The 27,551-nt window shown below is 46.3% G+C and overlaps 2 protein-coding genes across 4 annotated transcripts in view; one reads left to right on the forward strand and one right to left on the reverse strand.

Moving 5' to 3' along the window:
• Nucleotides 1-2,306, forward strand: part of CAPSL (calcyphosine like) — a 13,033-nt gene extending 10,727 nt beyond the window's left edge. The window contains exon 5 of the mRNA XM_081930100.1: nt 81-2,306. Coding sequence (XP_081786226.1) covers nt 81-182 — 102 coding nt within the window. The 3' untranslated portion in view covers nt 183-2,306. The remainder of the gene's footprint in view (nt 1-80) is intronic.
• On the reverse strand, nt 2,304-25,944 carry IL7R (interleukin 7 receptor). 3 transcript variants are annotated; one of them, XR_014172706.1, is made up of 9 exons: nt 25,816-25,944; nt 20,443-20,578; nt 19,519-19,676; nt 16,781-16,932; nt 9,961-10,117; nt 8,428-8,524; nt 7,124-7,199; nt 3,779-4,666; nt 2,304-3,735 (listed from the first exon to the last, which is right to left on the reverse strand). XR_014172706.1 is itself a non-coding variant. In XM_081929872.1 (8 exons), exons 1-8 carry the CDS (start codon nt 25,907-25,909, stop codon nt 4,172-4,174), a joined length of 1,365 nt encoding a protein of 454 aa, XP_081785998.1. In that variant the 5' UTR covers nt 25,910-25,944; the 3' UTR covers nt 2,304-4,171. The 3 variants fall into 3 exon arrangements, 2 of the variants coding, with proteins under 2 accessions (XP_081785998.1, XP_081785999.1); XM_081929872.1 differs by having other exon boundaries at nt 2,304-4,666; XM_081929873.1 differs by lacking the exon at nt 25,816-25,944 and having other exon boundaries at nt 2,304-4,666; nt 20,416-20,518.
• Nucleotides 25,945-27,551: the final 1,607 nt, after the last annotated feature.

Here is a 27,551-nt window from a genome sequence, read left to right on the forward strand (position 1 = left end):
TTCTTGTCTGTGGTAACATGCTCCAGGCGAGACAAATGAAGATATTAATTTTTTCCCCCTTTACAATTCCTCTATTTTAGGTTACACCAGAAGAATTTATGAACTATTACGCAGGTGTCAGCGCTTCAATAGACACAGATGTCTACTTCATTGTGATGATGAAAAACGCTTGGAAAATCTGATTTTGTTATTGTAATGCAAAGTGCTGCTGCTGCTGTTGTCATTGTAAACATCTCCTAAGCCTCATCATATACAGGACAGTGCTGCTGTACTGAGAGCAGTAAGCAGCTGCACCATTCCTAGGAGTGAATTAGAAGAAGCAATAGCCAAAATTATCACCGCGCCTATTATTTTGGGAAGACTGATCTCACTGAGGAACTGTGCTTTTCGTTTCAGCAGACAGGGATTCCTAATGTAACAAATGTGAACAGGGGTCAGGAGGACAGAAGTACTGCTTGAGTCAGGGATGATAAGCCCTTCCTCCACCTGCTGCTTTTCCTCAACTCCTTTCCTTGCCCCCAGTTTCCTAGCCTCATTACTACCCCCTCGGTCAGGCTCTGAGATCAGTAATAAGAGGGGGAAGCAATATCTGGAGAGGGGTTGCAGGAAGAAAAGTGGTGGGTGGGGAAGCGTCTCACCTGAAATTCCTGCCTGTACATTATTCGGCAAACACAAGGCTGGAAATGCTGGGTTGCATCCAATGATGGTTTTGCCTTAGCGCAGGGGCGAGGAAGCTTTTTCACACTCCCCAGGGCCACACTCCCTTCTGGCCAACCTTCCAGGGGGGCCACATGGCAGTGGTGGGTGGAGCCAGAGGAAAAAGTGGGTGGAGCAACAAGTGAAGAAGTTACCTTTGTATGCAGCAGGCTAGAGTCTGCACACACATTCACACAACCCTCTATATCCTCTAGTCCAGGGGTAGGCAACCTAAGGCCCGGGGGCCGGATGTGGCCCATTCGCCTTCTCAATCTGGCCCGCGGATGGTCCAGGAATCAGTGTGTTTTTACAAGAGTAGAATGTGTGCTTTTATTTAAAATGTATCTCTGGGTTATTTGTAGGGCATAGGAATTTGTTCTCCCCCCAAAAAAAATATAGTCCGCCCCCCCACGAGGTCTGAGGGACGGTGGACTGGCCCACGGCTGAAATAGGTTGCTGACCCTTACTCTAGTTAGACAAACAAGAGGCATTATCAGAGCTGAAGGACATTTTCATCCAGGCAAAAAACACCTGGGGTTGGAAGCAAGCTCAGTGAGGGGTCTGGTCTGAGGAGATGGGTGTGAGGCCTGGGGAGAATGTGAGGGCCAGATAGAAAAGCTTGGAGGGCTGCATTTGTGGTTCCCCACTCCTGACTTTGTGCATGAACAAGGCCGGTCACCTGAAGTTTGTTGATCCTTCATACCCACTTAATATCCCTCTCCACTGAAAAGCTGTTCCTCAGGGTTGGGGGGGACCCACTTGTCAGCATGGGGACTGATGCACAGGTTTGTGGTAGGTGAGTGGAGGGCAGAACAGTAAAAATGGGGTGCTTCGACTTGTGCAAGCAGAAGTAGGTAAAGGTAAAGGGACCCCTGACCATTAGGTCCAGTCGTGGCCGACTCTGGGATTGCGGCGCTCATCTCGCTTTACTGGCTGAGGGAGCCGGCGTACAGCTTCCGGGTCATGTGGCCAGCAGGACTAAGCCGCTTCTGGCGAACCAGAGCAGTGCACGGAAATGCCGTTTACCTTCCCGCCGCAGTGGTACCTATTTATCTACTTGCACTTTGACGTGCTTTCAAACTGTTAAATTGGCAGGAGCAGGGACGGAACAAAGGGTCCCCCATCACGGGGATTCGAACCGCTGACCTACTGATCAGCAAGTCCTAGGCTCTGTGGTTTAACCCACAGTGCCACCCGCATCCCTTGCAAGCAGAAGTACTTTCTGCTAAAGCAAAGCCAGTGTTGAAATGCAACCCACTCTGATTGCTGAAGCCACAATTAGTTTCCCCCCAAGAAAATGGGCACCTGAAGTAAAAAAGACAAGTGATGAAATCCTTGCCAGAGTGCATCTTTTGGTTTTTACCTGCCATTTCTCCTTTTGCATATGGAATCTGCTTTGGCTCAGAAATCTATGTGACCCCCTTGCTTCCAAAGTCCCTGGATTTATACAGATTTTTATGGTCCAATATGTCAGCAAAACAATTAAACGGGCTGTTGGTAGGATGACTCATTGCCTTTCAGTGAGGCAGGGAGGAGAGAGAGAAAAACCGCTTCTGGTACTCCTTAGTAATGTCAAGTGCATATGAATTAAAACTGCATTCACTGGGTAACACTGATGCCAAGAGTTTACTTCATTTTCATTTTCAAACATACATAAAAAAATAATGTAAAACATTTTCAAATGCCTGAGAGCTTTTTCACCGGTAGAAAGATGAGCACATATACATTCTAGCAAATTCTAGCATATCTGTATACGTCCAGGTACGTCTGTGTGTTTATGTTTATATACACACACAAACACACACATATATATTAGAAGCTGAATGTGCCCCTTCTGGCCCATAAAATCAGAAAGAATATCAATACGCTGCAATAAAAACCACACAGTAATCTTTATATCCAACCCAATACATTTTCAGCAAAATCTTCAGCAGCAAAAACATATCATCAGTAAACAGCAAATGATTGGAATGTGGCTGGGCAGATACACACTGGATTGCACTGTCAGCCTCCAGGATCCTTGGCCTTGTGAGAAATTAAGCAGCAATTCATGACAGAATTCAAGTTTTAACTGTTGCTACAGTAGCAGGCAATGAATTGATGGCTGTATCAACCAGTACATATAAAATGCACCAGTGAAGTAACATATGTAACCACGAGTTATTCACACAACACACAATTCATACACAGAATTCATTGCCGAAGTTGCGATGCCAACCACTAAGAGCTGTTGCGCTTAGGTTCTGCTTGCAGGCACCTGTTTGGCCACTATGAGAACAACATGATGAACTAGATGGGCCACTGGCCGGATCCATCAGGGCTGTTCTTGTGTTCTTAAGAGGATTAGACAAATTAATAAAGGGCAGATCCATCTATCAGAGCTATGTTGATCAGCCAGGAGCCACCTTTGCAATAAAAAAAAAAAAATCCTACACAATTCAACAGCTTGACATGTGCCAGACCGATTTGGAATAGAGCTGTTAAAAGATCGAAAATATTTCTACTGTGAGCCACTCTTTTCAGGATTACTGGAGAACTGGATTTTTGCAGCAAGGCTAACCCCCCCCCCCGAGTGTGTACAAATCATTGGCAGCCTCTCCCACGGAAACCCCATTTCGACGAACGTGCTCTTGTGCAACTTTTCGGCTGTTTCTTCACAAAAGTCAATTGAGGTGGTGGATACAGCCAATGGGTGTCCTAAAAACTCCAAAGCGGTGCAATCCAGTATTCTGGAGGTGCAAACTTGTCTGGGTTTAATGAAATCTCTGCAAACATCCCAGTGTTTTGTACACATCAATGATTTTAGAATGCAGCCCTTATTCTGGCAAGTCTCCATTGAAAAAACTGACAAAGCACTATTGTAAGTACCTGTTCTTTCCAGAGCATTTTTACTGCATTGCTCAGAAGAAAATATTTTCAGTGACTCGTGTTTACAGCAACAGGCAACTTGACCTTAGGGAAATAGCTAAATGCAGACATAAGAACACAAGAAGACCTGCTGGATCAGGCCCTGTGGCCCATTGAATCCAATATCCTGTTCTGATGAGCCAACCAGGTGCCTTGGGAAACCTTCAATATTGACCTGAGCACAAGAACACTTTCCCCTCCTGGTATTTGGAAGCACTGCTGCCTAAGACTGGAGGCTAGGCTAAAATATAGGTTTTTCAGATCCCACCTGACCTATAGTACTTTTTCATTCAAGAGCTTTGAGCCAGGCGGTGGTTCTGCTGGTGCAGCTTCCCAGTGTTGCTACAATGATGAGAAAACCAGGACCTGTCCCTGACCCACGTCAATTACAAAGCTGAGCAGCAAACTTCAGAGCCAGGGCAGGGCAAGAGATGCCAGCATGGAATTCCGAGTCACCTATGGTTACCAGGCTAGTGGTTAACTTCAAGGCTGGTGCAATCTTCTCACTGATCTGGTCAATGCCCAAAAATGATACTTGGAGAGCCCAATCATGCCATGTGCCAGAATGTTAGTTTTGAAAATTCCCCTTGTTTTCGAAAAAACTTGCCATTGTGACATAGGCCTCTTCTTTATTTGGAACTGTTACATCTGCGTAAGCTTGAAGACAGTTATCAGACTCAGGTCCAGGCAGGATAGCAGCGGGATGCGTAGAAGAACTGGCATGGTTGAGGAGAGCATCACTACCGCCATCTTGGTCTCCAATACCACCTTTCTCGTATGGGTTGGCATTGATTAATGTGTCATCCTCAGGAGCAAGGAGTCTTCTGTCCACATGCTTATCCAGTGTCTCAGCCGGCCACATTCCTTCATATGCCAGAGGCAGTTTCAGCCACCCATGGTTGATATGAACCAGGTTCTTTTGTTCCAGTCCTTTCCCCATCTTTTCTGGAACATCAAAATCCCAGGCAAGCAGCAAACGTTCTGACTTGGCCCGAATGATATCCACCTTATGGATGGGGACGTATTCCAAACTCTCGGGACTGAAGAAGCTTACTTCGGAATTCTACCAGGATACGGGGATATTTCGTGTGACAGGGGAGGGGTGGGAAGTCAAAAAGAAAAATATAAGTGACTGTTATAGCTTTTTTTGATGTAAATTTGTTAAAACCTTTGAAAAATCTAATAAAAATTAATATGAAAAAGAGAGAGAATGGACTGCACCACTTCAGACTACAGGTGGAGAATGCTACTTCCAGATGTGAAAGCAAAACAAAACTGTGTGCAAATGGAAACTAACATCTCATGGCACAGTGGGCTTTGACTGCTGTGTGGATTTATAATTTGTTGGGAGTTTTTAACTTGAAGGAGGAGGTCATTCTACCACCTCAGCATTCTGCCTTCTGAGTCTACGGCATGAGTAGGCCTCTATGGACAGCAGGGCCGGATTAGGTTTGATGAGGCCCTAAGCCTCATCAAACCTAATCCGGCCCTAAGAAGGTAATGGGGCCCTTTATATGTCCCGCTGTCCTTTGTCAACAACAATGTGTCGCTGTTTTTTGTGTTGAATATATGCTATATGGTAATTTATGGACCTAATAGGTATCTTTTAAAAATATATATATATATTTGTTAGGAATTTCAACATAACAATTTATCAAAAACATGTCATCCTCATTTCCCCCTATTTAACCCACCCCCTCCATAAAAGAAACCCCCCTCCCCCCAGACTTTCCTCAGCTCCTCTCTCTGTTTTTTCAGCACGAGTTATTCTCTGCATATTATAAAATGGTAAAGATCCTTAATTTATCTATCTATATGTTACCAATAATAAATTTGTGTATGTTTATTCAAAACCTACCAATGAGTCCATTTCATTTTGTTGGACCTAATAGGTATCTAAAGCCATTTGTACATAACAAATAGGAGCCAACACAACACAACACAACACAAAACAAAACAAAACATTGTTGCTGTATGTAGGTTTTATTTTATTTGTTTTTCATCTTGTATTTTGGAAATGTGCATCCAGTTTTTCCCCCTTTAAATTTGTTTGTGGGCTCCCAAGAGAGTGGGGCCCTAAGCTATAGCTTGTTTAGCTTATACTGTATGTAAATCCGGCGCTGATGGGCCGCCTCAGGCAAGCTGTGTCCTCCCAGCCTGTTCAGAGATCGTAACACTGGCCCTCTTGGCAGATTTACTGCTCAGGGTAAACGAGACTACACTTTGAGCTCTCAGCATGCATTCCACTTAAACAGTTGAAATAAACAATAATCGTTTCTACTGAGAGAACTTCCCAAGTGCTTAGCGGTTCTGGGCCCTCTTCTAGTTCATCCTCAAAATGAACAAGCTATTATTCATTTTCTGTTTCCCACATTTTATGGATAGGAACTGAGGGCTGGGAGAGAGTGACGAAGAAGACCACCCACCCAGTTCAGGGTGAAAGAGCTTCGCAGGCGGCAAATTTCCTATGTGGGAAGTACCACAGCCTGAGAAACCACATGAAACCTCCTCCATTGGAAAGTAAAGGTTTGTGAGACACTTTCCTAGCCCTAAGAGCTCTCCTTTATGGAATCGGAATAAGGGCGTCATTGCTGTGGCTGGGGAAAGGCAAGTCTGTTGATTGTGCTGTCTTTCAGTTTCTCATTCTTACATTTCTGCATCAGTTTGCAAGAACAACAACAACAAAAACCAACCCTTATGAAAATTCGTCAGCACGTCAGTATGCGTTTCTCCAAATACACACATCTTTTAATCCTAATTTGCTTAATATGCCTGGACTCCAATCAGCCCCAATACAGTGCTTATTGGAAGAGTGAGGCAGTGGAGAGACCAGAGAGTGCGGTGGCTGAACTAATCTTGCACTTCTGCCACTGCACTTCCACCACAGCTGACAGGAAGCCCACCCAGACATGTAGTTTTATTATACATATCAGTTTTAAAACTGCAAATATTATCTACGTTTTGATATACTTTGGATCTACTTGTTTTTAAAGTTTGATTTTATTTTTCATCCGTATTTTATATTGTTTTATGTAAATGGCTTGAAAGCTTTCATCAATTAAGAGGTATATGAATCTTTTTGAGGTTTTTAAAATATAGCCAATAAAGAAAAGGCAATTTTTACAAGGAAGAAAACTGATAATGGGAGAAAATCCGCCCCAACCCCCATCCTGCCACACAAAACTGCTAAGGACTTGATGGTACTAGTTTCTACTATCCTGCAATGAGAAGAGGCAAAAGCACCAACTGTAGAATAGTGGGTAGACATGGCAGACGACACAGCGATTTCTCCAAGCAGCTATTTATTTTGTAAGCTGGAACAGAAGACTGAACAGCAAACAGCTCAGCCGGCCTGCTTTTATAGGCAGCCGCCTGTCAACATTGTAGCAACAACAACCCAGAGTTTCCCTCCTAAAATAACTGACGTGGACCTGAGTGAAAACTATCTACAGACCTGAGTGAAAACTATCTACAGTATCCCCCTGCTGGCCCAGGGGGAACTTCACTACATAACACCAACCTTTCTTAGTTTGTGGCAGAGTTTATCCAATGTTTTATTGTGGTTAGGGAGGGTGGGCCACACAGCAGGCTTTATTCTGGAAAAAAGAAGAGATAACGCAATAAAGGAAGTGATGACGAACATTCTTACAACATTGCTTGTGAATGAGCCATGAAGAACACCAAGAGCCCTCCATGGAAATGTTGTTCCCAGCTTTCTAAATCCATAAAATTCTGTGGCAGTAGAACCTGCTGGGAACATCTTTTGGGCAGCTCCATTGGAGAGTCCCTTTTCCTCAATGAGGAACATTGCAGGCCTAACCTCTTACTGAATATCTTATTCTATACTGGATTCTACCAATGAAACTTTCAGATGTGGATGGAAAACCCAGTGTCTACAATCCACTGGAGATATATTTTGAGCAAACTCATCCTGGCATGCCACTTTTAGGGATGTTGCACCAGACAGATTGGGTTCTGCTCATTAGACAGCCCCTGGATTAAAAGTTGGGGATATTTTTGCCACTGTAGGCTCCCTTGTATCAGTGAAACCCTGGTTATGCCATATCCTAAACCCCTTGTGCATTGCGCAGTTAGTGGTTGGACCATCTGTGGAAGTTCTTCCACACAAAACAGTCCAGGCCAACTATGCCAACCCCCAACTGCTTGCTGTGATTTTTGCACCCGTACTAGTATAGGTTAAACCACAGAGCCTAGGACTTGCCGATCAGAAGGTCAGCGGTTCAAATCCCTGCGACGGGGTGAGCTCCCGTTGTTCGGTCCCTGCTCCTGCCAACCTAGCAGTTTGAAAGCACGTCAAAGTGCAAGTAGATAAATAGATACCACTCCGGCGGGAAGGTAAATGGCATTTCTGTGCACTGCTCTGGTTCGCCAGAAGTGGCTTAGTCATGCTGGCCACATGACCTGGAAGCTGTCTGCGGACAAACGCCAGCTCCCTCGGCCTATAGAGCAAGATGAGCGCGCAACCCCAGAGTCGGTGATGACTGGACCTAATGGTCAGGGGTTCCCTTTACCTTTACCCTTACTAGTATAGGAATTGAGAGCCGGTGCACAAGACCAGCTCCCTATGGTAACGCATCTCTTTTGAGAAGCACCTCTCATTACATTTCTGGGTTTGCAGTTACTGTAGCTACAATGAACTTCATGTCTGAAACAGCCGTTAGTTTGTACTGACTCCATGTTTTTCTGCTTTTTGTAACGTCACAACATGAAGGTTTCACAACATGAAGGTTTGCATGGGAGGAAATTCCAGAAGTGAATTGTGTTCTTAGGACCACTCTTTTGATGAAGAGTGTTTAGGATTACCTGTTTTTCCAAAGTATTGGGATCAGAGCGATCACAGCGAAGAGCGCAAAGAAGCATAAAATGGATGCAGTCACCTCTCTAATGTTGCTATTATCTTCTGAGGAAACAAAAACCAAACAGGCTTATAGATGACGATGATGATGACTGAGAACCAAACTAGATATGACACTAAACATGTATGCCAAGGATGTGTGTTTTGAACCAGAACTTATTGCTGGCAACATTACTTCCTGTGCTACCAGCTCTCAGCAGCCAGGCTAGGCCTATAGGGACAAAGGAACTCTCTAGGCTACAGTCGCAGCTTAAGTACTGCCAGCTGACATCACATTAGGTGCTATAAAGTCTTTCCCTCCCAGCTAGTTCCTCAGCTGCCCTCCATACCTGTCCAGTGCCAGACCTCCAACCTGTTCATGTCCTGCCTCAGGTCCTCACTTTATCTAGGCTGAAATAAGACGTCCGTTGTGACCTGTTGCTCTGCTTCTTGGTAGAGCATGGGATTCTTAATATCAGGGCTGTGGGTTCGAGCCCCAAGTTGGACAAAATATACCTGCATTGCAGGGGTTTGGACTAGATGCCTCTGGCGGCCAATACGATTCTGCTAGGCCCCAGGCCTAACAATAGAATGTCCCTATTTTCTGAGGAATGTTGGACGTATGTTCAATACTTCATCACCTATCCAATGGTTTTGCCTTTGAAACAGAAACTGCAGGAGGGATCAGGAACCATGCCATTTCCCCGCAAAAAATTGCCCCCTAGAGCTACTCATCTCTGAGGAGAAACTGTGAGAGAATTGTGGTGTAAAATGTCACACTCAATTGCCCCGGCTTTCTACATTCAAGAATAAATCCATATCAGGCACATTCTTGCTCAGGTGCTAATGCTTAAAGCCTTTTGTCTTGATCCAGTGCGACCGCCATTTTGTTGAGGGAGTCTAATGGACCGCATGGCCAGCCGTCCCATTAGCCACAAGGAGACCATGGTCTCAGGTAGTAGATCTTAGTCAATCTCCGCCAGTGTCTCTACCCACCTACGCTCAGGACTGTCCCATTTTGCCTTGCTGACCTGTTTACCAGGATGGGGGATCAGGGCCTTGGGGAGGTTGGTGCTGTGCAGATGCCAGCCTGAGGATGTTGTATTAGCTCCACCACATTTTTTAGGTGCCAGGCCAAAAAAGGTTCCTCTTCTCCCATGCCTCTGGCTAATTAAACAATCTGTGGACTTTTAAACTGTTGGGGTAGGGGTTATTGGACGCTCAGCAACTAGTATTCAGAGGGTGGGAGTACATGGCTACTAGGACCACCGATAGCTTTATCGTCCATGATTTTGTCTAAGCCCCTGAGGTATGGAGATCAGTGATAATTTATGCAACAAGGCTCCCCCCCTCCCCCGGTCTCAAGCTCCAATCAGAATTTTACGAACTGAACGGCAATGAAGCTCTTTACTGGATGTGTCGTTACATTTAGCATACATTTGTAATGAGATACTTACATGTGATGCACTTTGGTTTGCAGTGAAGCAAAAGTCTGTACTTACTTTTTGCTGCAGTTTTGAAGGATTTCGAAGAGCTCCATTCACTCCACGTGCCCTTGAAATATTTGCCATTGGGCTTTGACCGGGCTTTCATCTCATATGTTCCCAGCTGAAATTCCTTTGCCAGAAATTTTAATGTCAGGAATTCGGTCTGTCTGGACTAAAGGGGGGAATAAATTTTTGCTTATCAAATAGTCAGGAAACAAAAATCGCTTTGAGAACCAGTAGGTTTCCAAGCTTTTGCACATAGTGAAACATTTATTTACCTCAAAGCTTCCTGCCTATGAGAAGCCTTCTGGCAGTGGGAACAACAGCCCATTCCAAAGCTGTTTTATTGGAATCCAGATTATAGGGACGGATGGAAGAGAATTTGATTTGGTCCCCGTATTTATGTGAGCTGACCCCACATCCTGTGTGAGAGAGTGGCTGAGAAAGTGTGGGCTACACCAGCCCTGCAAAGTACCTCTATTGTTCTACCCATATTATTGAAGGGAATGTGGCCTTGTATGTTTTGTTTTTTTTAGAAAAATGCAATGGGGAAAGGGCTGTGTAGAATAGTGGGTAGACATGGCAGACGACACAGCGATTTCTCCAAGCAGCTCTTTATTTTGTAAGCTGGAACAGAAGACTGAACAGCAAACAGCTCAGCCGGCCTGCTTTTATAGGCAGCCGGCTGTCAACATTGTAGCAACAACAACCCAGAGTTTCCCGCCTAAAATAACTGACGTGGACCTGAGTGAAAACTATCTACAGTATCCCCCTGCTGGCCCAGGGGGAACTTCACTACATAACACCCCTCCCCACCGAGATAAGGCGTTAGTTACAATCGTAATGGTTTCCTTATGTACAGCACTACACGTAATGTTTCAATTAGGCACAAAAGCATATCGGTTACATTTCCCATACTTAGACCAACAGTGATACCTGTCCAACAACATAGTCCTTTAAATAAGTTGGGCGCTTGGAAACTCTGCCAGACCGCCGGGGACTGGTAGCCAAGTCCGGAGGGCCACACAGTTCTTGCTGAGGCTGTGGTGCGACCCTAGGTGGCGTTGAAACCAAATTCCCTGGATCTGCTGCTGTGGGTGGAGCCTCCGCAAGTGGAGTGGTTTGATTCTGTGGTAAGTCTGGCAGACCCTCTGAAGCGGCTTGGTTCGGCTCCACGCTGGCAGTTTGCGAGGGAGGTGTAGGTGAAGCCTCGCCATCTGTAAGTGTCTCTTCTGGAGCCACAAGCGCAGTTGGGGGCACCACGGTAGTGTCCAAGTCCCCAACCCTGCGCCTAAGCTGGTCTATGTGCCGGCGCCACAAGCGTCCATCTTCGAGTGCCACCTGGTACGAGCGAGGTCCAGTGACTCCCACTACTGTGGCTGGCACCCAAGGAATGTCCCCCACATAGTTCCGGGCAAAGACCTGGTTTCCTGGAACAAATGACCGTGGCGCATTGTCACAGCCTGGGGGTTCGGCCACAGCAAAGTCCGGGTGCAGCCGGTCGAGCGGTGACCTGAGGCGGCAGCCCATAAGCAGTTCAGCAGGACTCCGCCCTGTGGCTGCATGAGGGGTGATGTGTTGTACGAACAAGTATTCGGCGACCCGCTCGTGCCAGTCTCCCCGGTCCAGGCGCGCCAGTGCCTCTTTTGCCAAGCGCACCATTCTCTCCGCTTGCCCGTTGCTGGATGGATGAAAGGGTGCCGTTAGGGCATGGCGGATGCCCAGTCCCAAAAGATACCGCTCAAAAGTGCCTGACGTGAACTGCGGTCCGTTGTCGGAGACAAGGACGTCAGGACACCCATGCGTCGCAAAGAGGCCTCGCAGCACCCGGATGACGGCCTCGGTAGTGGTGGAGGGCATCAGGGCCACCTCCAGCCATTTGGAATAGGCGTCCACCACTACCATAAAGGTCCGGCTGTGAAAGGGGCCAGCCAGATCGATGTGCACCCTCGACCAGGGTGTCTTTGGCGTCTCCCAGGTGTGTCCCTTAGCTGCCGGTGGTGCAGGCCTCAATGCTTGGCACGCTTGACAGGCGGACACCCAGGCAGTGATGGCATCGTCCATGTTAGGCCACCAGACGTAACACCGAGCCAACGCCTTCATTTTGACAATTCCTGGGTGGCCAACGTGCAGAGCCTCCAGGACGCGTTGACGGAGTCTTTGGGGAATCACGACGCGGTCTCCCCACAGCAGGCAGCCGCGATGAGCCGAGAGTTCATGTTGTCTGGTTGCAAAGGGCTGGAACTCCGATGCAAAAGGCCCTTGTGGCCACCCCCTCCACACCCAGTTGAGCACACAGCTGGTGGTGCGATCCTGGGCAGATGTGGAGGCCACAGTGGCAGCCGATACAGGCGCTGCCGGAAGATCCTCAATCAGGAGGAGCGATGAAGCTGGAGCCGGGTCTTCCACAAACGCTGGAAGAGGGCAATGGCTGAGGGCGTCGGCATGGCCCATCGATTTCCCCGGGCGATGGACGAGCCGGTAGTGGTAGGCAGCCAGGAAAACAGTCCATCGCAGCATGCGCGGTGAGAGGACTGATGGAGGTGGACGATCACCAGCGAGGAGGCCCAGGAGCGGCTTATGGTCAGTGATGAGGTCAAAAGTCCTGCCATAGAGGTATTCATGGAACCTCTTCACTCCAGCCACAAGTGCCAGTGCCTCCTTGTCAAGCTGGCTGTAATTCCGTTCCATTGGAGATAGTGTCCTGGAAAAGTAGGCGAGCGGTGCTTCTCTTCCGTCTGGAAAACAGTGACTAAGGACAGCGCCAATGCCAAAAGGTGAGGCGTCGCAGGCAAGGACAAGCGGCCTGGATTCACTGTACTGTACCAGCACACGGTCCGATGAAAGGAGAGCCTTGACCGCATTGAAGGCCACCGTCTCCCGATGACCCCAGGCCCAAGGCGTCTTTGTGCTAAGGAGTCGGTGAAGAGGCTCAGCCACTGTGGCTTTGTGTGGCAGGAACATGTTATAAAAGTTCAGCAGCCCCAGGAACGCCTGCAACTCCGTCTTGTTCTTTGGGATGGGGGCCTGCTGGATAGCGTGGAACTTGGATGTGGTCGGGTGAAGGCTGGAGGCATCGATAAGATAGCCCAGGAACTCTACCTGTGGAACGGCGATCTGGCACTTCTCCCTCTTTACCTTGAGCCCGGCCTCTTGGAACCTGGTCAGCACGGCACGGAGGCGCTCGAACAGCTGCTGGTGTGAGTCTGCGGACACCAAGATGTCATCAAAATATGGTACCACGCCCGGAAGCCCTTGCAGGAGACGCTCCATAAGGCTTTGGAAGATGCCAGGAGCCACACTCACCCCGAACTGCAACTGGCGGCAACGGAATGCCCCTCGGTGGGTGACGATCGTCTGGGCTTCAGCAGTGGCATCATCGACGGGCAGTTGTTGATAGGCTTGGGCAAGGTCCAGCTTAGCGAAGACCTTCCCCTCACCCAGGGAACGCAGCAGGTGTTGAACAACAAGAACTGGGTAAGCGTGCTGCTGAAGTGCCTTGTTGATCGTGCACTTGTAGTCAGCGCAGATTCTCACTGATCCATCTGGCTTGACAGGCGTGACGATGGGGGTTTCCCACTTGGCGTGGTCAACCGGCTCCAAAACTCCTTGGGCGATCAGCTTGTCCAGTTGTTCATCCACCTTAGCCTTGAGAGCAAAGGGAACCCGGCATGGCTTTAGCTTGATGGGGGCAACTTGTGGATCAAGGCTAAAGGAGATGGGCGTACCAGCATATTGCCCCAAAGTGCCATCAAAAACCTCGGCAAAGTCTTTGACCAGACCCTCAGTCTCTGTGTTAGAGATGCAGTTGATGCCGGTGACTTCCAGGCCGAGGGCATCAAACCAGTCTAGCCCTAGGAGGCTTGGCCGCTGACCTTCGACCACCACCAGTCGGAGCAGGCCCGAAAAATCCTTGAAGGCAATCTGGAACCAGCCAACGCCTACCACAGGAATGTCGTTTCCCTGGTAGTCTCTCAGGTGTACGCGTTGAGTTGCCTTTTGGACACTCTGGGTACCAGTCTTTTGATGGTGCTCCAAGACACGATGGACAGGGCAGACCCGGTGTCAATCTCCATGTCACATGGAGCTCCTTCAAAGATCACCGTGACGTTCAGCTTGCGTTCAGCTTCAGTAGGCGAGTCGGTTTGGCCAATCGTGGTTCCAGACGGGCAGCGGCAGTTGGTGAGAGCGAAACAGCTTTCCTTGGCAGACTGGAGTGAAGACTTGGACTTGCGAGTCGGTGAAGGGGGGGTGTCAGATGGAGCCGATCGGCAGACCTTAGCATTGTGGCCCCTTCTGGAACACTTCCTACAGATGGCGTCTCTGAATCGACACTTGGCACGGGAATGGTTGCCTCCGCAGCCGGCACATTCCGGTTGGCCCTTGGACTTCTGTTGGAACTTCCTGCGCTCCCGCTTTGTCTGGTGCACGTCATCGTCTTCACTGGAGGATGCCTCACAACTGCTGGCCTCTTCATGATGCACTGGAACTGGCTTCCTAGCAAAACACAGGCTGCTCTCCTGGGCGGAGCGTTCAGCAGCTTCTGAGGCTACAGCCTCCTCAATGGCTTTCTGTAGCGTGAGGTCTGGCTTGGCGAGGAGACGCCGTTGCAGATGGATGTCCCGGACCCCACAGACGATTCGATCCATCAGGGCATCGTCTAAGTCTCAGAACTCACAGTGCATGGCAGCCTGTCTGAGGGCAGTGGTATAGTTGCTGATTGACTCCCCCTCTGCCTGGTTCCGGTGGTAAAACGCATGGCGGGCAGCAATCTTGGCCGGCTTTGGTGCGTAGTGGTTGCGGAGCTTCTCTTGGATCGTGTCCCATGGTGTTGCCTGGACTGCTTCAGGCGCAACCAATGCTTGGGCCGTCTCAAACACCTCAGGCCCACAAAGGCTGAGGAATAGGCCCCACTTCCGATCCTTTGATACTGCTGTCAGCTCGTTGGCTTGGAGGTAGCAGTCAAACCGAGCGAGGTAGGAGTCCCATGATTCAGAGGCTGGCGCAAACGGCAGTAGAGGCACAAGTGAAGCCATGATTCCGATGCTGGAGAGAAGGGCGATGGATGGAACACAGTGCTCTTGCCAGAACGGTCAGTTCTGAATTGGTTCTGTCCAGTGATTTTGCTCAGTGATTTCGCTCTGTGATTCAGCTCAGTTCAGAGGATGGCCGCATCTGGCTGTGCTCTGATGTCCACCGATCCCATCCTCGTTGCCAGTGTAGAATAGTGGGTAGACATGGCAGACGACACAGCGATTTCTCCAAGCAGCTCTTTATTTTGTAAGCTGGAACAGAAGACTGAACAGCAAACAGCTCAGCCGGCCTGCTTTTATAGGCAGCCGGCTGTCAACAACAACCCAGAGTTTCCCGCCTAAAATAACTGACGTGGACCTGAGTGAAAACTATCTACAGACCTGAGTGAAAACTATTTACAGTATCCCCCTGCTGGCCCAGGGGGAACTTCACTACATAACAGGCTGTGAAGTTGGTTGTAGCAGCAGTGCAATGAATGAAGGCCTGGAGGACATGAAGGCAGGCAGGGAAAGAATTCAGGGTTTCAGCAGTGAATCAGAAGACATTGTTTGGATGCCATCTCCATCCATAGATAGAGCGCAGGTCTACCGTCTGAGAACCAACAGAGGGACAGACCTGGAATACAAATTTCACAAGGCTTGTTCTAACCAGGCCTTGGCACTGCTCAGTCACAAATAAGTGCTCTGGCATTCAGTGAATGTGTTTAATGTCATAGATTTAGAAGCCTTGACTGGAGGGATTTAAGTGGTCCAGTGTATGCTTAAGCAATAGTTAAATTGTAGTTGATTTCAATTTTCAAATCTGTAGCCCTTCTATGTAATAACCTCTTTCCCTGATGCTTTAATTCATATTGTTTCATATAATTGTATCCTAATCCCATCCCACCCTGCTTACACCATTCCTTGTATTTTCCCTTCCCCACACTTAATTAATGTATACAGTGGTACCTCGGGTTAAGTACTTAATTCGTTCCGGAGGTCCGTTCTTAACCTGAAACTGTTCTTAATCTGACGCAACACTTTAGCTAATGGGGCCTTCTGCTGCTGCCGTGCTGCCAGAACACGATTTCTGTTCTTATCCTGAAGCAAAGTTCTTAACCTGAAGCACTATTTCTGAGTTAGTGGAGTCTGTAACCTGAAGCATATGTAACCCGAGGTACCACTGTAAAGTACTTCTGATTTTCCTTTAATATCATTTGTGGGTTAGGCTTACACCTCTCATACGCTGAAATACATTTACTGGTTTTCTCGTAGTGTATGTTAAATAATTTTTCCAAATTGATTTCAGCCATTGCTACTACCTGCTTACAACTCCCTCACCTACCGGGTTAAATTAAGGAGCCCACTTTGTACATAAATTAGTCCACTGTGGATATATAAGGCAGTGGATATTTTTCACAGGTTACACCCAGAGCACACCCACAACCCTATAAACACATAGGGCTAAGGTTCATTGAATTAAATAGGACTTACTCCTGAGCAGTTATACATAATTATCATCATCATCATTTATTTATCTATTTATTTGTACCCCGCCCTCCCCATCTGGAGCCAGAGGATTGCATTGCAATTTAGCCACATTTTTTATTCATTGACAACAATTTGAAAAATTAGCCATGATGACTAACTCCAATCTAGTTCATTATAATGGGAACAAAGTGCAACTAACTTTATCTGGATCTAACTGCATGTAGCTTTCAACTAAAAGACAGATCTCAAATATTATTTTTTTTTGACACATACAGAACTGACAATGGAAAGAGCACACTTATGGTCAATTAAAATGACACATTCTTACTCACAGTCCAGTGTTTGTTTTGCTGCCGGTATGCTAGTTCATGTGTTAGATGTCCCCCAAGATACCATCCATTGTGTGGAGTTGAGAAATTAACGAAATACTCATCTGCCTCGTCTTCGTAGATAATTCCTAAGTCAAATGGTGCTTCGGGTTTAACTGTAAATGAGAACATAGAAATCAAAAAAGAATTCCGGTATGGAGGCAGACTGAGAAAGCTCTCTAGTAAGGAGACTTGTTGGAAGATGAAGGTCTTCAGTTGGCACCAAAAAGACAACAGAGATGGCACCTATCTAATGTTTAATGGGACCGAATTCCAAAGGGCACGTACCACAACACTAAAGGCCTGTTTCCTGTATTGTACAGAACAGACCGCCTGATAAGATGGCATTTGCAGGAGGTCCTCACCTGAGGAGTGTTAGTGATCAGTCGGGTGTATGAGGCACGTGGCACTTGTTGGATATTCTCTGTGTGTGAAAGACAATAATTTGTTCCAGAAACAGAGAAGAAAAAAGAAATAGTTTCAAGAAGCAGCAGAAGACTGAGATTGTTTTGTCTGTGCAAGGACATTTTATGTGGGAGCTGTTCTATGGACATGTGCAGTGTGGCACGAAGTACCAATAACAATGGTTCTGTGTAACTTGTGAGTCTCTAGCTTGCGCCTTGCAGTGAGAGAAGCAGAGCGAGACACTTGTTGCACTCTACGCATGCCTTGACTACCTCAGTGGTGAATGTCTATATATATTTGCTACCAATATGCTTTTATGCCCGTCAAGTAAACTGAATCTTCATGGCTTCCATGAGTGTTTATTGCCTACTGTGTGTATCTTCAACCCCAAAGAAGCTTCCAAGGAAGGAGCTGCGTTAAGATGTAACTCTGATGGCTATGGATACTGGCACACACACGCTATGAAAGTGATGCCGGACCCAGTCCTTCTAAATCATCCATCAGAGGTTGATGGATTGATCCATCAATAATCTTTCAGGTACACACTCACTTGGGAATAAGCCTCAACGAACATAATGGAACTTATTTCCAGGAAACTCCACAGAGTATGGTGCTTCAAGTTTATCCAACTGTTTGCACCTATTAATCCATATAACTTTATAGGCCTCTTCTGGTAGTATCCTGAACCTCATAAGGGTTGGTTTCCAGACCCTTGATCATCTTAGTTGCCAACCTCTGCACATGTTCCAGCTTGTCAATAGCATTCTTAAATTGTTGCTCCCAGAACTGGACACAGTATTCTCAGTGTGGTCTGACCAAGGCAGAACAGAGCAGGACTATAACTTCCCTGGATCAATACACTATATGTCTGTTAATGTACTGTTGTTGTTTAGTCGTTTAGTCGTGTCCGACTCTTCGTGAGCCCATGGACCAGAGAACGCCAGGCACCTCTATCCTCTACTGCCTCCCGCAGTTTGGTCAAACTCATGCTGGTAGCCTCGAAGACACCTCAAAGCACCGAAGACCCCTTCATGGATCACTGCCTTGCCGTGGCGAAGGGGCTTGAAGAACTCAGAGAAGCTATGAACTATGCCGAGCAGGGCACCCAAGATGAACAGGTCATAGTGGAGAGTTTTGACCAAACGTGATCCACCTGGAGGAGGAACCGGCAAGCCACTCCAGTATCCCTGCCAAGAAAACTCCATGGACAAAGTTGATGTACTAGGATAGCATTATCCTTTTGCTTTTGCTTTTTTGCTACTGCATTACACTTTTGACTCTTGTGAAACCCGTGGTCTGCTAAGACCCCTAGATCCTTTTCACATGTACTGTTGCTAAGCCAGGTGCCCCCCCATCTTATATTTGTGCAGCTGGTCATTCCTGCCTAAGTGTAGAACCTGACATCTGTCCCTATTGAAATTCATTCAGTTAGTTGGGGCCCAGTTTCCCAATCTATTAAGGTCATTTTGAATCCCGATTCTGTTTTCTGCAGCATTACCTACCCCTTCCAGTTTGTTTTCATCTGCAAATTTGATGAGCACCCTCTCAATTCCATTGTCCAAGTCATTTAGAAAGCCTTTGAACAACTCGCCTAGGACAGAATGCTGTGTCACCCCACTTGTCCCTTTTTTCCAGGATGACGAGGAACCATTAATGAGCACTCTTTGGGTTGGGTCAACCAGCTGCAAATCTACCTAACAGTTACCTCTTCCAAGCCCACACTTGACCAGCGTCTTTGCAGGAATATCAAGGGGGACTTTGTCAAAAACCTCACTGAAATCAAGACACATTATGAACACAGCCTTCCCCTGATCCACCAAACTTGTAACTCTAACAATAAAAGAAATGAGATTTGTCCTCATTTTTGAGGAAATCCATACTGGGTCTTAGTCATTCAAAGCAAATCTTTCTGAAGACTGCATATTTCCAGATTTCGTGCAAAAGAGATGGAATGTGAATGTGGATCTACAGCCAACGTTCATGCAACAAGTGGTTATGTGGGACTACATTCAGATATGGCAACTCTAAGCCTAGTAGCGTTGGAAGTGACAGCTCCCAACTGGTCATGAGCCTATGGAGTATTTATTTGTGCTATATGTATCGGCAATGTGCACCAGAGATCAGGGGAATGCTGTGGGCATAATGTGTCGTGATTTCAGTACGGCTTTTGACAAAGTCCCCCATGATATTCTTGTGAAGACGCTGGTCAAGTGTGGGCTTGGAAGAGGTAACTGTTAGGTATAGAAATGGCAAACAAGTCTAAATCATGCACATAATAACATTGGGAAGGAGCTCACCGATATCGCTTGCTTTCAAGGTCTGGCATTCCACACATTGCTGTATCGTTGTCACGCTCAAGCAAACTTCCATGGGATTCATGAATTCAACATTTTCAAAAGGACATTTGCCATGCAGCTGGCTCTCCATTAAGCAACTGGAGGTTTTTTCCCCATACCTGTGAAGGATATTAGGGCTGAAATGAAATAGTTGAAGCTTTCAAACGCTATGAAAACATAACAATTTATGACTGTTTTTGGAAACTGACAATCAACCTAATGGTCCTAAAATATACAGAATAGGAGAGGATTTCAGCACAATCCTTTCATCACGGTGTTGGATGTGGTGTTGGGGAATCTCTTGTTTAGGTGGTTGTCAGTGGCGTTAGAGCATGGGTAGGCAAACTAAGGCCCGGGGCCCGGATCTGGCCCAGTTGCCTTCTAAATCCAGCCTGCGGACAGTCCGGGAACCAGTGTGTTTTTACATGAGTAGAACATGTGCTTTTATTTAAAATGCATCTCTGGGTTATTTGTGGGGCATAAGAATTCGTTCATTCCCCCCCAAAAAATATAGTCCAGCCCCCCACAAGGTCTGAGGGACAGTAAACTAGCCCCCTGCTGAAAAAGTTTGTTGACCCCTGTGTTAGAGGATATTTCTCAACGCTTTTAAATTTCTTTTAAAATGTAAAAATCCCCCTGGAGGGTTATGTTGCCCCCCCCAAAAGAGGACATGTCCAGGATTTCCCAGACATATGGCAGCACTGCTTCAAACATGATTACACATCCATGCGGTAGCATCTAATGCTGGATTAATTCTTCTTGATGAACTGTCAAGATCAAGAAATTCTAACAAGGTCCACTGGAACATTGAATTATTAAGATAATTTGATTCAGGAATTATTACAGAAAAGTAATCACATTTTAATGCATTGGAAAGCTTCTTACAGAGTAAACTGAGCGTTAGCCTCACTCAGGTTCATCCCAGTCCTCGTGATGTTGCAAAGCAAGATATTTGTATCGATCGCTGGCATTCGAACGACACACGTGAAGTCCATGTCCTTTTCGCTTTCTGCACAGGTGCCTGAGGAGAGAAGACTATCAAAGTAATGCTGCGGACTGCAGTCTGACAAGTTGTAAGTACTTCTTAAGGAATGCACTCTGATAATATACCGTTAATGTTTTAGTTTTTTAGTTCAGCCTCCCCCTCCCCCTTCTGTTTGTATTCTCTGATGGTCCATGGTTCCATTTTGTATTTACCTTCTTATAGATGGTGGTGGTGGGAAGCTGAGAAATATCCATTGAGATTGCAGGGGGCCAAGGTTGCCCTCTGACCAGATTGCCTGAATCTTGGCAGAATCACATGTTTGCCTTGAGCCTTTGCTGAGCTAACATGAAATCTTGTGTGCCGGCATCTGTGCTTAACCCTTCCCAGCCCCGCCAAATTCCATGGTATGGGGTGGCGGGAGGGGAGGGCGTTGTTAGCATCCAGCATAGGCACACAGCTGGAGATGGGGATGAAATCTAGCTCAGTTCACATTTAAAGACAAGTCTACCCAATTCACTCTTTCTGCAGTCCTACCTCTCCTTAAATTTTTGTACTCTTTTTATAAAAAAAGTGTGGGAAATGCATATTTTAATAAGTACATAAATGCAATTTTTATTGCTTGCTTGCTGGAAAGGGGCTAGGCTGGGAGGTGGTGTGGATAGCTGCTTATGCACTGCCAAGAAAAAAGAAAAAAGGGCCAAGGCACTAATGTGCATTTAATTTGCATGTGCTAATTTGTAGGTATAAACACCAATTTATAAAAGTAATATAATTTATATTATGGGGGACTTTGTCAAAAACCGCACTGAAATCAAGACACATTATGCCCACAGCATTCCCCTGATCCACCAAACTTGTAACTCTAACAATAAAAGAAATGAGATTTGTCTGGCATGACTCATTCAGATATGGCAACTCTAAGCCTAGTCATTCAAAGCAAATCTTTCTGAAGATTCTAAGGAATACAATACATCTTACCCTAGTGGGGGAAACTGGGTGCTACCTCTGTCTGCTTGCCACCCCTGGGACTAATTTCAAGGTGCCTCCTGTTCTTGCTTCTTATGCTTCTTTATGTTCAAACCAGACTTGGACTGGTAAATCTAAATCCCTTGACAGTCCTTCAACTAGAGGACAATCCTCTGATACAGCCTACCTTCGTGTCCTCCAGATGTTCTGGACTGCAATTCCCATCATCCCCAGTCAGCATGGCCGATTGCTATGGATGATGGGAATTGTAGTCTAAAATATCTGGAGGGCGCCAGCTTTGGGTAGGATGTGGGGTGCATGGCCACTTCTCTCTTAGTCAACGTGTTCCCTCTAGAAGAGGCACTTGAGAGTAGAAAGGGAACTTTCAACAACAGATATTTTTTCAATGACTCATTGTCATTGCATTACACCTTTTGTTTGCATGTTTCCTAGAACGATTGCACAGCACTGTTGATCATCTTTTAATTCACAGCATTAAGAAGTTCAGCACCACATGGTAAAGACGTGTGAGAGGTGTTAGGAGAAGCCGCTTACGCATGGCTGGAAGGTAGGTTTTTGTGGACACTTCGCTCACTTTGCTCGAAACCTTCAATGCTAGCTCATGCAAATTTCCAGCAAAGTTTGCTCAATTGTTTTTTCATTAATAGGTTGTTTTATGGTTTCCTATGCAGCAGAACTGTTTTTAGGATCCACAGGTGACTTGATGTACAAGGCTGTCATGTGTAAATAGAAACATTTATACCATAGTTTAAGTGAGAAGCACATCCCCATTCTGATGCTGACAACCATTACCGTATTTACATTCTGCCCTTTTGCCAGACATGGACTGAAGACAGCTTTCAGAAATTAAAACAACATGGATGAAATACAAAAAGCAATTAAGCTATTATAGAATTAAAAGAGTATAAAACTGTTTTATGTAGAATTAAAATTATAGAGAATTAAAACAGTATAAAAACTAATTTATTAAACTACAGATTGTAAACACAGTGCAGCGCGGTTAAAGCCCCTTTCCTTAAAAACATCCTAAATACATATTCCAAAAATAAAATGATGCTACCTCCTTTCATTAAAGGCCGTTCTCATCACCTCTGTCTACTTATTGACCATGCTGGCTGGGAATGATAGGAGAGCCACAGGTTCCCTACCTCTAATTTAATTTGAAAGCTTTGAGAAAGGGGTGGAGCACCTGAGGCCCTTCAGATGTGGTTGGGCTACACTTCCCATCATCCCTGACCATTGGCTAAGCCAGGCTTCCTCAACCTTGGCCCTCCAGATGTTTAGAGACTACAATTCCCATCATCCCTCACCACTGGTCCTGCTAGCTAGGGATCATGGGAGCTGTAGGCCAAAAACATCTGGAGGGCCGAGGTTGAGAAAGCCTGGGCTAAGCTGTCCGGGGCTGAAGAGATCTGTAGTCTGATGGGACTTTGGCTCCCACAGGGTCCCCACCTCTGGATAGGTGCTATGGTGACCAGATGCTGAAGGGGCCTGGGATCCTCAGAGGAAGGTGGGATTTTGGCCGAAGCAGCATGGTGAGCAGGTCCCAGGTTATGACAGTGGCATTGCTTGTTAAAAGGAAGCAGGTAAGACCTCAGCCAGAGAGGTCCCTTGAGAGCTGCAGCCAGTGGGAATGGGAGAGAAAGTTGATTTTGTTTGTATTTGAATGAGAAATAACTTAATTCGGACTTCTAGAACCAATAGGTGAACCAAAACACAAATATCCTTTGAAAGTCACACTTCCTTGAATTTTTCAAAGCTGATCTTCAACCAAGATGCACAAAAGTGCACGTAGTAAGAAAATGTGAGCATTAAAATGCATATATTTGATAAAAATGTGCATACATGTCATATATTATTTTAAAATGCACTGTATTAGGTAAAACTGCTTGCACAGAGTTGTGTCAAAACTGCATAGAAAAATGTGTTCATCAGGAGCACTAAAATGCTGATGAATTTTCATGAGGATTTTTTAAAAAGCAACGATGACAAATAATTGACAAATTTCTTCGGGAATGTGGGGAAATCAATTTTAGAAAGGAAAAATTAGAAACAGGGCAATTTCAAAGCGGATAGATTCATTCACCCGTAGCTGGTATACACAACACCAGGCTAGATCAGCCTATAATCTGACCTGGGAGCAAACTGCATTGCTTGTGAATTGTACACTTCATGACAAATCAAGGGCAACTCACCAGTTGCAGCATAGCATGACACACAAGAAAAGGAGGACTTGGCATTTCAGACCAAGCTGTACCAGGACCTACAGCCTTAGCAAGGGATGAGACATCTGCACCTCCTTGGGCCAAATTGGACACGATGTCCATCTGAATTGGGTCTAGAATTTGCCACCTACTTAGTTGCCCTTATGCAGCTGATGTAAAACAACAAATAGTTGGTGTGGGGCCAAGATGGATTGGGACAGCGGAGGTGGGTGGGAAAAAGATTCAAGCAGGGTTGGGAAACTTGCATCCCTCCAGTTGGGTTTATGGCTGGGGCTTATGGCAGCTGGGGTCCAATGACATTTGGTGAGCCAGAGGAACCCCACCCCCAAGTTAAGCCTCCATCTCCACACCCAATCCAGCTCAGACTCCCCTGCACCAGCTATTTTCTTGCAAAATAAATAAATAAGCGTAACGGCAATTTTTTTTGGAAATACCACATCTAGTTTGGCCCTTTGATATAACTATCATAGATACAAGGAGATCTGTACTCATTTGTGCCTGGTTAAAAAGCAGAGACATCACCTTGCCAACAAAGGTCCGTATAGTTAAAGCTATGGTTTTCCCAGTAGTGATGTATGGAAGTGAGAGCTGGACCATAAAGAAGGCTGATCGCTGAAGAATTGATGCTTTTGAATTATGGTGCTGGAGGAGACTCTTGAGAGTCCCATGGACTGCAAGAAGATCAAACCTATCCATTCTTAAGGGAATCAGTCCTGAGTGCTCACTGGAAGGACAGATCCTGAAGCTGAGGCTCCAATACTTTGGCCACCTCATGAGAAGAGAAGACTCCCTGGAAAAGACCCTGATGTTGGGAAAGATGGAGGGTACAAGGAGAAGGGGACGACAGAGGACAGGATGGTTGGATAGTGTTCTCGAAGCTACCAGCATGAGTTTGACCAAACTGCGGGAGGCAGTGGAAGACAGGAGTGCCTGGCGTGCTCTGGTCCATGGGGTCACGAAGAGTCGGACACGACTAAACGATTAAACAACAACAGTCTTAACAAGGATGACATGAATTCAGGTTATCAAGGAGGTTAAATAATGTCATGGGAATGTTGGCTGCCACTAATTCTTTCCTGTGGCCCTCCAGAATCCCATCACCCCTGAGCCTTGGCCATGTTGGCTGGAGCTGATGGGAGCTCAAGTCCAATTAAACCTATGAGGCTGCATGTTCCTGACTCTTTAGAAAGGTTGGTGTGACTAGGCAGCTTTTCAGCTAGAAGGCTGGAGCTTTCTATGAATGCTTATTCATGACGTGCTGAACTTTGGTCTTTTCTGGCAGAACCCCAGGGTAAAACAAGTACCAGAAGGCTTGTTCACATTTTACACTGAACACAAATGTCTCTACACATGGACCACTGTTTGGGTAAAAGAGTGTACCCATGTTTATTTGCACAGTTTTAATTTTGTGCTGGGATTGTATATTTGCTGAATGTCAGTGTGTGAACACCATGAAAGTTGTACTGTCAAGGAGGGAAAAAACTGTGTGCCCTATTTGTTGGGGATTAGAAGGTTTTGCCCCAAATCCGACAACTCTGTGGCAGCTTGGCATAGCCAAAAATACCATTGGCAGGGCTTCCTCCCCAACTGGAACTCACAGGAACTCAGTTCTGACACATCTCAGGTGGGTACCATTGGCATTATAAAGATAACAAGGGAGGCGTCATGGTGAGTTCCGACACCTCTTTTTCTAGAAAAAATAGCACCGACCATTGGAATAAGTTAGAGCTTAAGATACAAAATTTGTTAATGGTTACATTTTAGGTGACTGGATTCCTTTCCTTCCCAGAAAAAAATCAGTGGGGTGGAAGTCCAGGCCCCACCAACTAGAATGAGCAGGGGGGCCACCAAGTGGGGCAGGAATGGCATACCAGAGTGAAGTCATACACACAACCTTCTAGAGTAGGGATGGAGGAAGCAATCGAGTTCCATCCACATTTAAAGGTGAACCCACCAAATTCACAGTTTCCAGAGCAACATGGAAACTGAAACACCGCCATCCTCTGAATTTTGAATTTCGGAATTATTCCGCGCTTTAGAGAGAAGCATGAGATGACTCACCAGAGCCTGAATAGTCTTCCAGGCCACTTTCAGCAGCAACGGCAGGAAGAAGAATGAAGAAGAAAGCACACAGCGCCGGGCTTGTAACGGCCATCCTGACTTCACATTCTTCTCTCCCCTGTTTCTGTGAAAGAGAGACAAAGGCGGAGAAACAGCTTTGCTTGCTATTTTATATCCTCGCTCTTAGAGAGAAGCCTTTGATAAGGCAAACCACAGGCAGGGGGAAACATAAGCACAGAGACAAGTGGGCACAGAGCGAAACAGGAAACCAAGGAGTGTGTTCTTGTAGAGGGAAATCAGATGAAACGATACCACCACAGTCTACAGATTCACGCTCGTAGCTTTAGCATCACCTCCTGGTTCTGCGCTAGAGGCAGATAATAAATTCCAGGGTCAGGACAGGAGTGGAGCTAAGTTCTGCAGTGTAGGCCAATGGATGCACTGGCAAATAAATAAATAAATAGGTAGGTAGGTAGGTGCATTTAAGGGGTAATTCTGTTTATATTTTTTTAACACCCACATTTGCTTAGCTTTCTGTAACTTTCCAAAATCACAGCTGCTGTGTTGCTTTTGGTTTGTGTTTATGAAACCATGACAAATATTGCTGCATAAGCAAAGCAGTTTCTCCCACTTGAACGCTCCTGTCCTCTGGTAATTCATTGCCCAACTGCATTGGTATCTTAAGAAAGAAAGTTTAAATAGGAATTAAAAAAAGGTGGTCCAAAGATAGAAAGAACATCAACAGAATCCTCAGAAACCAGACCAATATTCTTCTTTCATTTTTTTTAGGTCTGGTCTTGGAGTTATTAAACAAACAAACAAACAAACAAACCTTGCCCACTCTGGGCAGCTCCCAACAGAATAAAAAAAAAATACGATAAAACATCAAACATCAAAAACTTCCCTAAACAGGGCTGCCTTCAGATGTCTTCTAAAAGTCAGAGTGTTATTTATTTTCTTGACATCTGGTGGGAGGGTGTTCCCCAGGGTGGGTGCCACTACCAAGAAGGCCCTCTGCCTGGTTCCCTGTAACTTTACTTCTTGCAGTGTGGGAACTGCCAGAAGGCCCTTGGAGCTGGACCTCAGTGTCTGGGCTGAACGATGGGGGTGGCGACGCTCCTTGAAGTGTACTGGGCCGAGGCCATTTAGGGCTTTAAAGGTCAGCACCAACACTTTGAATTGTGCTTGGAAACATATTGGGAGCCAATGTAGGTCTTTCAAGACCGGTGTTATATGGTCTCGGCGGCCACTCCCAGTCACCAGTCTAGCTGCCGCATTCTGGATTAGTTGTAGTTTCTGGGTCACCTTCAAAGGTATTCCCACATAGAGGGCATTGCAGTAGTCCAAGTGGGAGATAACTAGAGCATGCACCACTCGGGCAAGACAGACTGCGGGCAGGTAGGGTCTCAGCCTGCGTACCAGGTGGAGCTGGTAGACAGCTGCCCTGGACACAGAATTAACCTGTGCCTCCATGGACAGCTGTGAGTCCAAAATGGCTCCCAGGCTGCACACCTGGTACTTCAGGGGCAGAGTTACCCCATTCAGGACCAGGAAGTCCTCCACACCCGCCCGCCCCCTGTCCCCCCAAAACAGTACTTCTGTCTTGTCAAGATTTAACCTCAAACTGTTAGCAGCCATCCATCCTCCAACCACCTCCAGGCACTCACACAGGACCTTCACCGTCTTCACTGGTTCTGATTTAAAAGAGAGGTAGAGCTGGACATCATCTGCATACT

The sequence above is a fragment of the Podarcis melisellensis genome, assembly GCF_964234715.1.
Source record: "Podarcis melisellensis genome assembly, chromosome: 11".
In the NCBI taxonomy this organism is placed as follows: domain Eukaryota; kingdom Metazoa; phylum Chordata; class Lepidosauria; order Squamata; family Lacertidae; genus Podarcis; species Podarcis melisellensis.